The sequence below is a fragment of the Harpia harpyja genome, chromosome 16 (genome assembly GCF_026419915.1).
Source record: "Harpia harpyja isolate bHarHar1 chromosome 16, bHarHar1 primary haplotype, whole genome shotgun sequence".
NCBI lineage: Eukaryota > Metazoa > Chordata > Aves > Accipitriformes > Accipitridae > Harpia > Harpia harpyja.
Window position 1 is genome coordinate 28,856,763 of NC_068955.1, and position 18,779 is coordinate 28,875,541.

An 18,779-nucleotide genomic window follows, 5' to 3' on the forward strand; every position below is an offset into this window, starting at 1 on the left:
GAGGTGAGGAGATGTGGGGTCAGACACCAGGATCTTGGTTGCCCCATTCCCCAAGAGCACTCTAGTCAAGCATCTCCACTCTCCCTCCTTAGTCCCTTCGTGCTAGAACAACCCATCTGGACACAGAGACTTTTTTCCACACTCTTGTTCATATAAATAAAAGACAACTAATTAAGACACCATAATGTTAGGGATCCTAAGAGTCAGTCTGTTTGCAGAATTGCAATTACGAGTTATGTATCTACATTTCATCTAATTCACGCTGTCAGCACTTACACTGCTTTTTTGGATTCCCTCATCCCCATTTCGCAGAGAACGGAACTGAAACACACAAATAATGGAACTGATCAATCAAAATCCAGCTGAAATACTCTAATAATCAAAGTCCATGCCCAACAGGACCACTCAGATGACTACACTTAATTATAGGTTTCTGTGCTTTTCTGAATTAAGAACAGATTTGCTTGCCCAAAGGCAACCCACATCTCTCAATCGCCACTTTGGTTCTATCACGCTGTCACACAATTTGCAACAGAGCTGCATTTGTTTCTCTGCCTGTAAAGCTGCTTCACACGGAAAGCGGAGTTTCAGCTGTTACTACCAATATTATTACAAAATCAGAATACTCCACTGACTTCACTGAGGTTGTCTTGGACTGAAATCGCTAACTCTCCAGGGAAAAGAGTCTTTCTACATTTTGGCTAGGATAAAATCAAATCATGACATCGCTCCCCAGAAACTTTGTAACAAACACTATGTCACTTACTGTAAGAGAGCTAACAGCACTGATCAAAAAGCTAATTAAAAATAATAGTTTCTCTTTCTTTTGTGCACGTCTTCCCATCGCCCCCCCCCCCCCTTCATTTCTTCTTTTTGCCTCTAAATGCAATGGAAAAAATGCTCAAACTTACAAGGCTTTCTGTTTCAAAGAGTTTAATTCACAGAAAAAGAATCTTGCTTAGGAGAACATATCCATATTTTCACTACAGCTCTACACAGAACTGTCGGGTTGGGGAAAAATTACCATTTCTCTACCTCAAAGATGTAGACTTCCAGCGACACACAAAGGAACACTCTCACTTTGAACAGCTCTAGCAAAGCCATTTTAGGAAATACGTCTTACAAGACAGAAAATGATCCACGGGGAACCTTTGTGTAAGCCCTGAGCCCTGCTACATTGCTGTAAGGACACCGCCAAAGGCGGCAGGCAAAACTGTCCCTATGAAAAACGCATGCCAGAGAACACGCTCACAAACTCTTCTCACTTCCTAAACTAGGAAATCCCCAGCAGTGAAAGCCTACGAGTGAAGACGTCTTCTAACGTGGCTCCGTGTTCAGCAATCAGCCTGCCAGGTGAAGCAGGTCCTCCCATGCCCAGAACCCCAGAGACAACACTGGAGCAGCGCAGCACAGCATGTATTAACTATTCACATACGGTAAGAACTAATCAAAGCGAAGCTTTGCTGAAAGGACCGCATCTTGGCGACTGGAATAGCTAGTCCAAGAGGATACAGTAATTTTGAAACCAAGTACTAACTTCCAGTCTTTTCTCTCCTCTGGGAGCGTCACGTTGGCTGGGAGGTTTTGTGAATCTCTGCGGGAAAACTTAGACGTAGCAGCTGCCCATACGTTGCCCTGCATTCTATATCGGTTTTACTGTATGGCGAGATAAAAATCAAAATTAAGTATCTCCTGGTTCCAGCCAAAGGACCTGGCACACAGCCAAACGGTAGTTGTAAAGTCACCTCTGTTAGTAAAAGCGAATTCGTACAGCTGCCGACATACTGCTGACATTTAACAAATAACAGATAGGAACGAGAAGGGAAGCAGCCAACGGGGCGGCCTCGGACCTCCATCCCATCTGACAGCAGCAGCAAAAGACCCCTCGCAGACAGACCTCTCTCAGATGGAGTAAAAGACCAAAGGTCTTCAAGCCTTCTCCCAGCCCAAGGGCTCATGAGCCTAACTGAAGAGAGTAATTTTCCCAAGCCATCTTCCAAGAAGTTTTACACTAGAGGTGATATCCAAGCACAGGGCTATTTCTGTGTGCATTAGCAAGAACAATTTCCATTGTGGAAATTAAAAAAAGCTTTATTTACCTAACTGCAGACTTCGAATTCTTTATTCACTTTGTACAGTGAATTTTTGTTCATTGCTTCCCATGAACATCTATCCTCCAATTTATCTGCTCATGTGAATTTTACAAGCTCTACCTTTTTTACACTAGTCCTCTCTAAGTTGGTAAACTACAGGTGGGGTCCTCCAAGGCAAAAAGAACTGAATATCCATAACATCCTCACCATTAGCCTTTCAAAGCTACTTTCAGTATCAATGGTTTCAATCGCTGTCCTGAAAAACACGTCTCAGTCTTCTTCCCTGCAGCTCTGACCACCAGTCTGTGAAAACTCACCATGACAGTTTGTCAGCGCGCTTGTGATTAGCTGCATGGAATAGCAATTGGAAATACTAAAATATTTTAAGTCAGTTAGGCCATTGCAGTCCTTAGAGAATGACTGTGCTTTAATATGGTTTGTCCATAATACACAAACCTGGAGTCATGATATCAGAAGAAAAAAACTGACATCTTTAAATTAATGTCCTGGTTTCAGCTGGGATGGAGTTAATTTTCTTCCTAGTAGCTGCCACAGTGGTTTTGGATTTAGTGTGAGAATGATGTTGGTAACACACCGATGTTTTAGTTGTTGCTAAGTAGCGCTTAACATAAGTCAAGGATTTTTCAGTTTCCCATGCTCTGGCAGCAAGCAGGCGTACAAGAAGCTGGGAGGGAGCACGGCCAGGACAGCTGACCCGAACGAGCCAAAGGGATATTCCATACCATAGGACGTTATGCCCAGTGTATAAACTGGGGGAGTTGGCCGGGAGGGGCGGATCGCTGCTGGGGCATCGGTCAGCAGTTGGTGAGCAATTGCATTGTGCATCGCTCGCCTTTTCTTGGGTCTAATTTCTCTCTTTTTTTTATATTCCTTTATACAAATATAATAAAAATAATTGTAATGAAATCATTATTTTATTTTAGTTATTAAACTGTTCTTATCTCAACCCACAAGTTTTACTTTTTTTTCCCCCGATTCTCCTCCCCATCCCGCTAGGAGTGGGGAGGAGTGAGCGAGCGGCTGCGTGGTACTTAGTTGCTGGCTGGGGTTAAACCGTGACAATGAATAAATTAATGCTCTTCTTCTGGACATTCATCTGGGAATCCGTGAAAATTACGCTACTCATATCACACGAGATTGGAGATATGACTAACAAATTCTGAGAAGGTCTCCAGAAGTCTCTCTGCTCTGGCTCCTCAACTGGCCTTGGCCCCGTAAAGGATGAACTAAGATTATAGACCCGCTTCTTGTATTACTTACAATAAAGTCAGTTAGCCCTGCAGATCCAGAACTAAAGCTAAATGAGATCATAATCGTTTGCCTCTAAAAACAGCTACAGAGGGCAGATATCCAAAAGTGAGACTCTAACATGCACACTTCAACACAGAGTAAAGCGCAGCAAAGAAAAAACAAACATAGGAAGTCTCCACAATAAAAACGTTCCCAACTGTGCTTCAATGTGCATGTTAATCTCAACTGATATAAATGTCTTTCTGGCCTAATAAGCATGTTGTAGCAACTCAACGCTTCCACACCATGGGACGTTGTCTCTTAGTCTGGACCTTACTTCAGTCCATGGTAAAACTTGTTAATTCATCCACAATTTCACTCACCACAAATACTTATTAATTCACCCAGAATTTCACTCGCTACAAATAAAAAAAAAAAAAACACCACACCACCACCACCATTATAAAACACTTCACAAGCATTATCTTAGAATATTGAATGAAAAAAACCACCAAGTGACTTATCCTGCACCTGGTACTCAGCTTGGACAGTTAAATATAATGCTGTTTCATTTTCTCACTTTAACAGTTTCCGCAAAGTTGATGAGAGACTTGCTACACGTTACTAATCAGTGTCAACACATTAAATGCTTTCTCATAGTTACAGAGCTTCAGCTGTGTGTGTCTCTGCATGTACAATCACAGAAAGAAAGTACACAAGAGCACAACCGAGTCCGTGCCTTGGAACCGCTCTGACATATTTAGTTAGAAATAAATATTGGGGAATACTGAAAACCTACCCAAAAATACTTCTGTAAAGATCTCTAACCTCAATGACCTGACAGCACAGTAAAAAAAAAAAAAAAAAAAAAAAAAATCTGTATTTCAGGAAAGTAACAAGGACTATTTCCAAAAAATAAAAATAAAAGACAGCAACAGTTAAGTAAGACCACGATTAGAGGGAATGAGGCATCAAAAAAGCTCTTATGAGCTCATACAGACTGAAGTGAGATAAGAGAATTGAGGATGTTTGTCTTACCTTGGAACAAAAATGCTTTGCTGGCATTGTGTAGTCCCGACACTTGTGTTACTCCAAGGGTTGTATTCACAAGATCCAGTTCTGTGATGATATCAATTTGTAAGTCAGGATCCATTCCAAATCCTACAGCTGTTGGGGGCAGGGGGGAGAGAGAGAGAGAGAGAGAGAGTTAGATCAATTTTTATTTCAAATCAGGTAATGAAAAGAATGGAGAAGAATGTCTAGTGCAGGCATTTCTAGTACTTTCACACTCACACACGTGCTGTATACAGTAATTACTTATAAGTCAGTAACTCTGCGGCAGGAAGGAGAAGATATTCTTTTCCGATTCTTTCAATTAAACTATTTCCACAGATTGTACTACACAGAAGTTAAAACGTTCTAAAACTGATACATTAATCCAGTCGCTTCATAAGGCTAAAGCAATAAACAAACAAAAGCATAACCACCTATGCAAAAACATGAAAGAGATTTGCAGCATTCATCTTTTGGCCACACTATTTCCAGGGAGACGTGAGGACTGAAGATTCCTCTCACATTTCATACCTAGCTGCGACTAACCTATCGGGCCCCACAGCTCATAGTCTAAACATCTTCCCAACTGGACAAAATGACCCTGGAGGAGACACGGTAGCAGGGCAAAGAACGCCATCGTGTAACGCAAGAGCCCTGGCTGACTCCCAAAACTGTTTGGTGCTGCTTCGGAAGCGCACCTCCGTATTTCAGCACAGCCGGTGAAGTGTGCCAAAGCCTACCTACAAATAGCAGACGTTCATTCACCTAAACCAGCAACAGCACCTTCTGGTCTGCAGGAGCACCTACTGGAGAAGCACAAATCTAAACCGAAACTTTAGAAATGGCTTATGCCCAGGAAAAGACTTGGCATTCCTTGAACTGGTAGGGACCTGATGGGATTGACAGAGAAGACACACACTCAAGCAGTTTGAAGTTGCTGTGTTCAAAGGTTCAGGACAACTTGATGGTTATGGCACACCAAGTTCGTTAAACATACCTCCTTTTTCTAGGGATGGGAAGAGGCCAGCCTGACCGCGGTGTGTCTCTCAACACAGCAGTAAGTGTGGCATGAGATCTGTGCCAGAGACGTGGGTCAAATATCTCGTGTGGGATCCAAGCACCTTCCTAACGAAATTTTTCCACTAGCTTCGTTAGTAACGGGAACAGGCTCCAAGAACGAAATCCTGACACAGCTGAAGTCAATGGTGAAAGTCCCACTGACTTCCATGGAGCAAGGACATTAACTGTAAAGCACATCCAGATTGATTTCCACCGAGTGGACTTCATGTTCAGGTCTAAATTGATTCATTTGCTATTCCAGGACTGTGCTTCTGGATCAGTTAAGCAGCAAATATTCTAGTTTGAGCCTTTGAAAGGCTCTAAGAAATTACTGAGGTGTACAGACCGAACAAGAAGTTATGTGTTCTACTCGTAAATCATCTGTACCACAGCACTTTCTCCTTTCCTTTACTCAAGGATTAAAACTTGTTGGAATAACGTGCTGTGCTAATGCAGAGGATTCTGCTGCTGCTGCACAAGAGGCAGAGTAGTAAAAAATACTGAAAAGACAGCAGCTTTAGGAGGTCTCTAGCAACCTTACTCTACAAGGAAAATTAAGATCTAGAGGCATCTGGCAGAACCGAAGCTCCAAGAGTGCCAACATATCCGAGTGAGTACATACACAACGCTTTCATAAGGATGTGGGGATAAGCACCTTTTTGTAGAAAATTAAAATTAGAGAATATGAACCCAGATAAAACTTCTCCAAAGGTAAGTACTTCCCAGATAATCAGCAACATCATCAGGCTTTTAGTACTAGTTCACACCCCCCCCCCCAGACGCTCAGGCACTGAACGGCCACAACTGACACCGTGCACGCTGACGGACCAAGAACACCTTCTGCTTCTGGAACAAACGCCGGCATCAAAAACACAGCCAGCCAGCTCTTCTGGTCCCAAACCACTCACACACAGTCAAGATGCTGCTGACGAAATGTACCCATCCTGCTCTAGCCAATATTTGCCAGCGACTGCTTTCCTTCAGCGTACCTGCCTCTGATCAACAGGAGAGAACTTATTGACCTATTGATTCCCAACCTACAGCAACTCTTCTAGCGCAAGGGCTGCAACCTACAAACTCCAGACCCAAACACCTATATAAATACAGGGCGCAGCCTTTCGGGGGGTGGGGGGGGGAAGCAAAGATTGTTTTAGAAGACAAACAGAAGGACTTATTACTTCTCCTAAGATTTTCACTCAGAGGAAAAGCAGCACACCGTCGATTGTGTGAACTTACCTATCAGGAAAGACAGCGCCTGCTGTCCCTGCCAAGGACAGAGTATGCTGTTCCTCATTTGAAAGGGGTTAAATCTATTCAGATCGGCAAAATCCTCCTAAAATGAAGGGAGGTCGAGTAGGGACTAAAACTTGCTCAACAGAAAGGACAAACTATGACCAGCAAGACAAATCTTGACCCCATTAAAGTCAGTGAAAGCTCTGCCACAGACATCAACCGGGTGAGGACAGAAACCACATCTAGCAAGTATAGGCACTCCCATAAATCACAGTAGCTCCACTGCTCTATTAAAGCTGTTTATTCCAGCCTGAATACCCAAGGCTCAACAAGTATAGATCACTGTAGCTCCGCAGGCTTCGATTTATGCCAGTGAGGGATCTCGTGTGACAACTTCAGTGTGCCCCCTTCCAGCTTTTAAAATGCTTTCAGAAACAGAGACTATTTCTAATGTCACAGCAACTATTTAGCAGGAGCCTACGCTGCTTTAAATACCTAGTCGTTTTCCTGCGCTGGCTCTTCAAACTGCAGCAGGCGCTCAAAAGCCTAGTTAATAATTAATAAACAACAAATCAGCAGCTTCGGTATGATAACCAAGTCTCCTTTTCCCCTGTGGTCTCCCACAGTCTATCGGAAAGATACCACAGGCATATCAACCGCGCTTGCATCTAGTATTTTATGCCACCTCTCTTCAGCAGAACAACAAGCTGGAAACACCGTTTCTTTCTGAAGTCAAAATTAACCATCAACCCGTCTGCTCTCACTGGAGAACTGTGCAAAGCTTGGGCCCGATTCTGACCGATATTGCTTTCAATTCCTATTTAAAGTAATTGGGCCGTTCCCCTTAGATCAGTGGCTTACACAAGCAAAACTCCAAACGATTCAGTCAGGTGGGTGGGAGTAGAAATCATCTCGGGACTCGGTGGATTTGGCCCAACGTGAACTGAAGGCACTACAGTAGATTAGAGGATTAAGCCATATAATTATGAATGATGTCACCAGGAAATCCCTAAAAGAAATTAATTCTGCCTTACAGCTCCGACAGCTTGTATTCTCTGCTTGCGCCTTTATCACCTACACGCAAGCACCAGCAATCGTGCCACGCTCCATCTAGCTAACGTGCAGCCGTGCAACGTACGCAGCGCGTTTATAATTTCCTCGACATGTGTAACGTGCTATTTGGGGGTGGAAAAACTTTAAGCAAAAGCCCACTCAACACAACCGAGTCATTTCCACGTACCCGTGCGCAATCGTTCAAACGGTAAAGAGTAGGCTCTAGGAGAGGCGTTTTGCTCTCTCCTCTCGCAGCTTCAGCAGCAATTGTTGCACACAAAGAACTTTCCGAGCAGCTTCGCGATTCCGAGTAGTGGAGTTTCGGGTCCTACCGACCCTTTCAGACGTCGGTGTGCGCTACTGGTGGTAAGACCACTACAAAAGGGACAGGCGCTATTTTCTTCCAACTATTTTTATGTCACGCCTCTCGAGATCTGTACATTTTGATGAGGTAATAACGACCCTCAGAACAATTACAATTTTAAAACACGGATTCCTTCGCACTTCTGATAATCGTGCTGCGTAATCTCCTTGAGAATAGCTACAAGCACCATCGAAAAACGTGTGTCCCCCCCCCGCCACCCGGGAGCTCCAAGCCCCGGAGAAAGAGCGGTGCCCGGGGCACGGGGCCAGAGAACAAAGCCTCCACAAGCAACGAGAAACGGTCGGAAGACCGGAGCGGGCACAGCACCGGCAGGAATAACGCGGCTTCCCCCAGCCCGCTACCGCGGGCAGCACCCCCGCCCCGCCCGGCCGGAGCCCCCGGCGCTGCCAGCCCGCTCCGCCCGCACGCCGTTCGGCCGTCCCTTCGGCGTCCCACGCCGCTTGCGGAAAAACTTTCCCTCGCCTACCCCACGGCACCCGGGGTAGGGAGACGAGCCGGGCTGAGCCCCGCGGAACCCCCCCCCGCGCCCCGAGGGACGCCCGGCCCCCCGCAGAACCGGGGCCGCTCCCCCTTCCCCGCCGCCTTCCCAAAGTTGCCCGCCCGGCCCCGACCCTCGCTTCCCCGGGTGGAAGGCGACAGGGGCTGCCCCCGGCCCCCCCCCCCCCCCCCCCCGCGGCCCCCTCACCTGCCCCGGCGGCGACCGCACACGCCCAGAGGAGCGGGAGAAGACCCATCGGCTCGGCGCGGAACGGCGGCACCCGCCTCCCTCCCAACCCTCCCTCCGCTCCCGGCAGCTGCTGCGGAGCCGCCGCCGAACCCTCAGCGGAACCCAGCGCAGCCTCCGACGCGCGGAGCGGCTCCGACCAGCGGCGGCGGCTCCGCCCGCTGCCCAGGCGCGGCCCCCGACGCCCCCGCAGCGGGGGCTCCCCGCCCGCCCCCCGCTGTGACGCGTGGAGCCCCCCCCACCCCACTCCACCCCACCCCACCCCACCCCGTGGGCCTCGCCAGCGCCGCCGCCCGGTCACGGAGAGGAGCGCGGAGCGCGGCGCCCCCCCCCTCCTCCTCCTCCTCTCGGGTTTACGCGGAGCGTAACTCTCCCCGAGTAACGGGGCTTCTCCCCCGGAACGGTGAATTCCCCGAGTCCCCCAGCCGCGGGTGGGTGCGCGGTGCGGCCACGCGGCTCTCGGCGCCTCCTCGTCGCTCTCCGGCATAAAAATTGTAAGCGTCAACCCGTATTAACTAGTCTTAGTAATAATTCATGCCCGGTATGAATAAACAAAAAGAAGTTCTGAGGTGGAGCATGGAATTCTGTAGCCTTCACTCGGGCTTCTTGCGTGGCCTTGCTCGACTCACTTAACTGCTCTTTCATGCCTCTAAAGTGTAAAAGAGAGGTCAAGTATTTAAAGATACTTGTGAGTCACCTGAGAAGCTGCTCCGATGGCGGTTTTAAAACCCGTCTTCAAACATTTCTTCCCTCCACCCTTTAATGTGGCTTCATCCTTGGCAAGGAACAGACCGCCACACGCATGGATTATATGCAATCACTCTCCCTGTAGAACACCTGATTTCAGGTCATGGTAGAACACCTGATTTAAATTTGAAGCAGAGATTACAGGCCCCAGATCAGGTCCCCATCCTGCTGAACAGGAGCAGAGTGAGGTTTCCAGCTGATCTAGCTTTGCTACCGTTCCAATCAAGCCGTTTCAGCTGTAAAGCGGGAGGATCCTCCTCTCTGCTGCCTCCCCTCATCAAGTTGTGGTTTGGTTCTGCACCACGCAAATTCCAGCCATCTTAAGTGTAAAATAATAAGCTGTACGTTTGGATAAAGTAAGGGTGACACCAAAAAACTCATGCCCATCTCAGGGGGCAGATGCATTCGCACACCTTTAGATTAGCAAGAGCAAAGAGTATAACTCGGTTGCCTCACTACTTAATTAGTAAGATCTCCAAAACCAGCTGTTCCTGGCTGCAAGCGAGGTAATGCACTCCAGGAAATCTCCGGGGTGGTCATTCCAAAAGCATCTCAGTAATTTATCTCCAGTGTACCAAAAGAGCTTTTACTCAAATATAACTTTGTATCTTCTTACTTTTGTTTAGGGTGCCGTGTTAATAGCACTGCTCTCACCCCTGGGGCGTGGGGAGAAGTATATGCATGGTATACAAGTATATGTGTGTGTATACATGGAGCTATATCCATAGCAACAAGAAAAAGAGGCAATGGTACATCAGCAGGTGAAGACGCACCCTTCTATCCCATCGTGATAAAATCATTTTTCTGCATAGTATTTACTCTCTGATTTAAGAGGAGATTTCTTTCTGGGAAATAGGTCTTTACATCCAATTCATGTTAGCTTAGCTATGTTTGTGCTTATCTGGTAGTAAAAGCAGGGTCTATCTACACACAGAATTGAATGTAATTCAACTCATGTTTTCCATTTTCCACTTGGTGGAAGTCTTTCGTGGATATACAATTTAAACTGGTCATAGATAGATTCTTAAACAGACCGGTTTATTAGCTTAACCTAAATCTGTATTAAATGCCACTTTAGAAAATTACTGTGGGTACATACAAAAATTTGCACCGAGTTATCGGCTTTAAAGCCCAGCTTCAAACGCATCTTGACCAACCTCATAGATAAAGAATGCTCGAGTCATTCTCGACGCGTTCTTCTGTCGATCAGAAACATCCAAAGAGCCCACAGGTACTGCAAAAAGTCACACGAGCGACTTGGTAGGAAGCGCTCTCAACAGAGCTGGTCCCACAAACGTGGGTCCTCCTATAGCCCAGCTCAGTGCCCAAATGATCGCACATTGGGAGAGCATGAGTAATCTTAAAAGCATTTTCAGCTGTTCATATTAGAAAAGGATAGGACAAATGGATGAACAAAAAAACCTAAAAAATCACATTCTCCCAGTCAATACTCTTCTTACACCTCCTCTAACGGCAACAAATCATCCTCCTTTATCACCAAAAAATCCGATACTCTGATATGATCTTGTTGGAAGTATAAATAGCTGAAAGGCATGACATTGAGATAAGAATTAAAACTGTGTTCCTGAACATTCTTAGCAATTAAAAAAAAAAAAAAAAATCTGATGGCACTTTTGCAAGAGTAAAGCGTTAGTCCTGGCAAGCTAGCTGGATTTCAGCTCAGATAGTATTCCTGTGAAAGATTGTTCTTGCACTCTCGATTGGACGTTGAATGCTTCTGGATTTTGACCTAAATTATGGCGATGTTGCTAACTGTGTGGTGTTAAACCGTTAGTCTTGCCAGCCGCAAAGCTTGTGGCATTTTGTAGCTTGATGAAGTATTTTTGACTAGGCCCAGTAGCTCTCAGAGCAGTTGTAAGGTTGTTTGCGTGCCTTGGATAAAAAGCAATTAAAAGTGTTAAGTATTACTTTAAGCGTAGCTGAATGTGTGGACTCGGTTGCCAGCTGAACTGTAAGAGCTGGAAAACAGCAGTGCTTCCGCCTGAAAAAAAAAAAACAAAACCTGCCTCCTAGCTCATGGGATTGAAAAATCTCCTCAATTCACAGCTAAGGCTGGCATCCCTGGAAAGCCTGGCTCCGAAGGGATACTCATAATCCATACGGGCAAAGTTTACTTTGCAGCCAGTAGAGGGCAAGGATTAACAGCAGCACTTACACCTAAACACTAAGAAAAAAAATTGATGTAAAGGGGAGGGGAGAATACTGTATGCCATACCTGTCCTACCAACCGATACGTAGTCGTAAAGGACTATATAATATCAATCCAATAGGCTGAAAGTATCCGTGTTAAGGTTTATAATTACATAAATACCTAACAAATGCAACAGAACGAGGCCTTACAAAGAAAAATCCTTTGCCTACTTCTGCACTCAGTCATGGAGCAATACCTACTGCTTTTTTTTTTTCATTCCCAAATGCATGGTTAGCTCACGTTTGAAGACGGCAAAGTCTAAATTACATTTTACAACTGATTAATCTATTAGGTTGGTATAAGATGTGCCCTTCGGTCTACACCCTGACCATAGGAATTTCAGTACCTGAAAGAGTAAAACTATTTCAAACTGAACACATCTGCTTGTGCTGCAATAGAAGATACCCATATCCTCTGGTCGTTTTAAGTAACATACATTGGTTTAAAGCATGGCCTAGGTGAATCCATACAACCAAGCTAAAAGGACATGGCTTTTTATCTGTTCCCCCAAGTTTAAAGTTTTAAAGCAGTAGTGCCTAATGATGACAGCAAAGGACTGTGTCTTACTCCAAAATCAATGTGTTGTGTCATCGACTCACATTGGTTGACCCTGGAGATTTGACAAATTCCACGTGCCTCAGTTTTTCCTCCCGAAAAGGGGACTAACGACACTTACCCGTCTCTCAGGACTCTTACGGTGCTCGCTGGTAACTTCAGACTTCTCCAGGATGTCATCTGCCTTATACATGCAAAGAATTACTGTAGTCCTCCATCATTGATTAGGTCATGCCATCTCCTTCATCTGCACGTACACGCCGCAGAGAAGTGCAAGATTACAGACAAAACAAAGTACTTTTTGAGGGGGGAACTGACTACCAGAACTGCTGAAACAGTCCTGCCACATAGCTATTGGGCTGTCTTCAGGAGCAGGCCCTTGCCTGGAACCGCTGTCTCGCTCTTCGCACTACGCTAGTATCTCTTGTGTTACCACATTTGATGCCACACTGCGATCGGACATCACACTTCAGCTACTGAGTTTGGGGAAAGCTTGTCAAAAGCTCTTGTCTGCTAACAGCGAAACAGCTTGGATGGGGCCCATTTCCATAGCAGGCTGCTGGGAAGGGAAGAGCCTGCTTACCACGTCGGTACTGTGGCACATCGCCCTCACCACGCCGCAGGAATTCAGCTTTGAACGCAAGGTACGATAAGGTCAGGAACGGCGTCCTCACCCTTTCCTTCTTCGCTTGCTCTTCCCTTACATCTCTCATTTGCATCTCCAGCTGATAGGAACCTCTACCGTTTTTAACAGTTCGACAACATTTGGGATGATTGAACTGGTAGGATAAGAAGGATTTAAGCAAATCCAGTTGGTCCTCTGATAAGCAATCAATTATTCCACAAGCTACAGAGCACTCAAATAGTTAAGAATCCAACCATTTAATTGATACTTGTTTCTGCAGCTGTGCAATTCCTCCATTTCCCAAGAGGGCTGTTTCCAGTTGCTGCTCAAGGTTTCTAACAATCAAATGGATCAATTCTGCAGGTACCTTAAGGCTGTGTGTTAAGTAAGAATGATGTTTGTGGTGTGTATTTGGTGGGGAAGGAGGCGGTGGAAAAAGAGACATTTCATTCACCAGAAAAATGTTGACGTATTTTCTGTTTTAAACACTGGACATTTATTTAGAGTCTTTAGAGCCCATACATTATTGAATAATTTTAATTTATCACATCCAAATATAATAGGCAAATATATAATACAATAAATTGCATTTGTACACATAAATACAAAATCTGAGGTAGGGCCTCAAGAATAATGATTTCTTAAATGAATAACATACAGCATTGTAATATGCACTACGTGAGATATATATGATGCATCCTTTGTAACATAATATATCTTCTCCACGTACAGCTAATGAAAAAATTATAATGACCTGGTTAGGGTACAAATCTTTATCCATAGGCAGCAGTACCCCATAGAATGCCTGTAAATATATATATATATTTATATATATGACATTACGCAAGTAATTAAGATTTAACCCATCAGCGATGGGTCCGTAATAAAGTGCCATAGGACACAGGGCGCAAATTCTCAGCTGGTCTAAATTGTCACAGCTCCAAACAAAGCTGTGACAATTTATACCAGCTAAGCATCTACCTTACAAGGTAATACTACATAATATAAATGACAGATAACAACATGTTTTAGTCGTTCAATAGTTTTCTTAACAATGGAAGATAGCTATAAGGCAAATGGTTACCTGAAGATGTATTTAAATATTATGGGCAAATAATAATATTGCAAGCAATAAGGCCCAGCCCGGTTCTCGCATTACGTTAAACCCATCAGGAAAACCTTCCGTCTTTGGTGATAGGCTGCCTGAGGGTGACAAAGGCAGAAACCCCAAATACAATACCCCTACCCTCCCCCCCTCGAGTCATCAACCTGAGTCCCTCGGGAATATCAAGCTCTGACCATTTTACAGGTATCTTATGTGCACACCATTTCACGACAAACTGAGAAACAAGTGTCTCTTACAACAGCGTTACTAGCAAAACAGAGCGGCTTTCTGGGATGCCACTTGCTGAAGCTCTGCAGCCTGCAACCCGCAATCCCTACAAGTCTCTCTTTGATTGCAAGAAGTGGAGCTGCAGAGTAAGAAACCAATAGGAAACCAAAGTCTGCCATAAATAAGCAATTGCTTTAACACAGGCAACAAGAAATCATAATATCCATACAACTGTACATATATTCAAAAAGACCAAAGGCATTTAAAATAAATCAGGCGTTGGAATTTCACGGTAAGAGATAGCCACACAGTGTATCGGAAACAATGATCTTCAGTGCTGAGGCACATCTAATGCGGTCAGTGGAGCAGAACCTAATCAAAAAACTACTTTGACCCAATTGAAACATCATATAAAGACAATCCAAGTCTTTCTCAATTAAAGGTCATTTTGTTAAACCCTTCTTTTGGAAACAAAAGTGCTGCCATGTCTAGCTGAAACACAGGTTTTGAACATTGCATATTAAAAACACTAGGAAGACCCTAAAGAATTTGAAGATGGCAAGCATTTGCATTTACGTATAATCTTTAATGCATACAATAATGCATCTCAGCTCACCCAGAAATTCGATTTCATTTCAAAGAAAAAAATATGCAACATAACTAATTTCACCAAATTTGAACATTTTTTACTCACAAGATAGATAGATCTGCAAATACGTACATCACATTTTTACTAATATGGCTTTTTCCCCTCCTTTTTTATTTTTTTTTTTTAAAGATCTTTACTGGTATTAATTAGTTACTAAATTTATTTTTAGAAAATTATCAAAGTACATGCAAACTTTTCCTAGAACGTGGTAAATGAAGTGCATTCTCAAACTTCAAGGTTACTTCTCATTTAAAGAAGACACTGCTGGTTAATTTAATCTCAACATTCAGATTTGGCCAGTAAAATACTTCAAAAAAAGTCTAATGTGAAAAAAAAAAAAAAATCTGCTTTTAACCTACAGTGAAAACTTCGTTTCTTCTGTAATTTTTGTATGCATTTCTGCCCCCTCTCCTAATGGTTTTGCAAGCCTATTAATGGAGGTCAAAGCTGAAGACGAATACCAGCTAGAACAAAATCACTATCATCTGTTTTCAGAGTTTCAAAGTTACGCCTAATCCTGTGCTAATGACTTAGCAGGCACAGGAACAACATCTAAATTAAAAGCAAGCAGATTAATTACATAAATCATGGAAAGCAATTCAATTTTTCATATACGTTCTGCTTTGGTAATCCAAGCCAAAGAAGAGATACCATAACCTCGCAGTATTCCTTCAAACGATATCTCTTTTGTACTTAAGGTAGACAGTAACTGGCATCCTTACACTGAGGTAATTTTATTGCAATTAGGTAATCCCAGTTCCAATGCATGTCCTGAGACAAGTTAGTAAGTGAAAGGATTCAGAACTGTTAAGCGATTTGAGCGTGGAGGTTTTTTTTAAAAAGAGAAACAAACCTATGGATATTTTTTTGTTGTTTTTAATCACAGTAGTAGTGAATTAAAACTGGCCTGGACTCCAAAAATCAAACCAAGATGCTAGGTAATATTGGTAAAGAGAGGCCTAAAGCCATTTCTCCTGACAAAAATACCTAATTCCCACTAGAGGTGCTGACTTCGGTTCCTTTCTTCACCCCGAGAAAGGCCCCTCAGCCCCACGTAGATGTGGCAGCCAAATTTCTAGCTCGTCTTTACGGACCTTCGTCACATCAAACAGAGCACGGCTTCTCGAACCTGCCTCTGCCCGGAAAATAAAAGCCAGAAGTAAGAATAGCAAGGCCCTTATTGGAATAGCGGGCGAAGCTGAAAGAAGGGGGCACAGCTTTAAGGCAGAGAAGCTCACGGAAGGGTCCCGTCTCGCTGCTGTGCGAGACGGGGACCGACAGAGCCTGCGGAGTGGGGATTCACAGGGGCCAGCACAAAATGTTGCAAAATCTGCCCTCGCTTCGCTCGGTGACAACCCCTGATGGCGCTTCGCTTGTCCTGCGTGAGGATTAAAGGTCTCCAGCAGTGCCTAGAACTGGCAACACTAATTGCCCCGTGAAAGAGGAAGTTCAGCAAAATGATTAATATATTTAATATACATATATATATACGCACACACACAGAGATTGAAAATAAGTTAACAGTTTGTGGAAGTGTCACATTAAGGTTTAGGTTTTGTTTTGTTTTCTTCGACAGGATGAAACAACACATCTACTGATCTACGGACACACATTAACTGAAGGTTTACCTGAGACCCTGTAATATGAAGACAGACAGACAAAAGAAGGGGATAGAAACCGTCCCCTGAAAGGAAAGAACATTTACTGGCTACTACAGTAGTGTGCGTGGGGAGGGAAAAAACAGGCTAAACTACTCTAAGCTCACCATCTCTACACTGATTGATAAGATATTTATAGGGACATAAAACATCACTAGTACACACTACATGAACACTGGTCACTGTTAAAAAATATCATATATGTATGTATAGGATATAACAAGAGAGTAAAGGTTACAGTTTTGCCAATTATTGAAGATATATTTTTCTCCCTCATTCTAGTGCATTTACAGTAAGTCGGGCTAATTTTCTATTCAGGTAAATAAATGTACTCTTATTAAAAAGCTCTATTTTTACTCTGCCCAATAGGTAACAAAACTATGTAAGTCTAGCATTCATATCGCCACTTATATCTGATTTCTAAAATGTAATGATTTAGAATGTCCTATTGCTACGCAATGTTATAACGGCCATCTACCAAATTGTCCTCTCCCCGCAGCCCTCGCATTTTGTATATCTAACGTTGCATCTGTGTGGATGACTGCAGTGGTTAATTGTTGCGGGTTTGGGTTTTTTTTTTTTTATTTAATGGAAATGATTTAAATGCAAAAAAAAAAAAAAAACCAAAACCAACCCCTACGTACATTTCAGAGAGAACACTGCTTTGAAGAATTTCCGTGCTATATATATAATATATAGACAAGTGGGGTTCTGCTTTTTCCCCATTGGTTGAAAGAGAAGAATACATCATCTAAAGGTTATATAAAGATGTTCATAGGAGAATGAATGGGGAGTCACAAAGTTGAACAACACATCTAGCTTCTAATAACTGTTGTCAGGTGGTAACTAGACTACACTTACCACTGTAAGAATACAAAGTTAGGCACAAATTATATGATGGCTTCTTGAGGAGATACTGTAAACAAAAGCAGAGAAACAAGGAAAACCATGTTCAGAGTATTGGAGTGAAGCAAATAAAGCCACAGCTGCACTTAGTGTGGAGCAAGGTTTCAGACACTCCTATAACTGAGGCATTTTTAATTTAAATGACAGGTATCAAATTATCAAAAGAAACGTATGACAGTACTTTCAACAGTGATGCCCATACACCTCAGCCTGGCACCGTTTCCAAAGTACTTCTAGACTCAAACGCAGTTTAGTCCCAGTCTCAAATGATAAGTTCTTTAATTTTTGCTTTTCTTTTTCTACTTGAAAAGATCAAATGCATTACTGTCTTTCTGTTCCGATCTCACGTGTTGCTTCCTGGTGTGCTGTTTAAAGGGTCTCTGCTTGTTCAGATAACAAGTCCTCAAAGTTAGTATAATTCATACTCATAAAAGAAGTGCGCAGACACAGCGGGTCAAGGTCTGCTGTCAGCGTAGACAAAGCGACCCTGCTTGCTGCAAGAGCGTTATGCTGGATTTATACCAGGACTACAGGAGATCCCCTTCTTTGCTTACTTCTACCCCATCTGAGGGCTGAACTCCCCTTCGATTACACCGCTAACGAAATCCTAATCCCATCATAGCTGCCGGTTACAAGGATGTTCGTGTGATACAGCACAAATTCCGCACAGAAGTTCCTTCAAAGGATTTTTCCATTGTGTTTTGTTTATTCCTACGCCACCTGGCAAAACCTGGTATGCCACCTGTTGCACGATATGCTTTTGCTGTTTCAGCGGGTACAGAACACGTCATGGGCATCACCTACACCTGGAAGTGGTCTAGCTAGGTCTTCCCTATGGCATGCAACAGTAAGTCCTACTTTCCTAAGCAACCACTTTCAGGCACTGCAGAAAGGAAACGAAGAAACGGCGGGGAAGCAAAATGGAAAAAAATATCAGAAAAGGCTGACAATGTTATTGCCACCCACGTAATAATGATTAGCATTGGGTCCCCAGTTCTATATCCTTCACTGGCAGTTTAAGTCCCAGGGAAGAGGTTCCCAGTGGATCAATCATATTCATGTAACGTTCACCACGGTGCTTGGCCAAAAACGGACCCCAGTCAGGCTGTGGAGAGCACACCAACTTGAGTCGCTGCAATGTGGGGGAGAGAAAAGAGAGTCTCACTTGAAGTTACGGAGCAGAATTACAATGCAGAAGAAATGAGGATAGGCTCATTTAAGGTTATTGATGATGGCCCTGCAA

General features: G+C 43.8%; 2 protein-coding genes across 6 annotated transcripts in view; both read right to left on the reverse strand.

Moving 5' to 3' along the window:
* The window catches only part of NELL1 (neural EGFL like 1), a 302,370-nt gene extending 293,466 nt beyond the window's left edge, over window positions 1-8,904 (reverse strand). For all 5 annotated transcript variants that reach the window (XM_052811479.1, XM_052811477.1, XM_052811478.1 and 2 more), the window contains exons 1-2: window positions 8,813-8,904; window positions 4,383-4,511 (exon numbers count right to left, since the gene is read on the reverse strand). In XM_052811479.1, the coding sequence (XP_052667439.1) occupies window positions 4,383-4,511; window positions 8,813-8,861 (178 nt within the window). In that variant the 5' untranslated portion in view covers window positions 8,862-8,904. The remainder of the gene's footprint in view (window positions 1-4,382; window positions 4,512-8,812) is intronic.
* Window positions 8,905-17,368: 8,464 nt separating this feature from the next.
* The window catches only part of SLC6A5 (solute carrier family 6 member 5), a 32,145-nt gene continuing 30,734 nt past the window's right edge, over window positions 17,369-18,779 (reverse strand). The window contains exon 15 of the mRNA XM_052811045.1: window positions 17,369-18,668. Within this exon, the coding sequence (XP_052667005.1) occupies window positions 18,513-18,668 (156 nt within the window). The 3' untranslated portion in view covers window positions 17,369-18,512. The remainder of the gene's footprint in view (window positions 18,669-18,779) is intronic.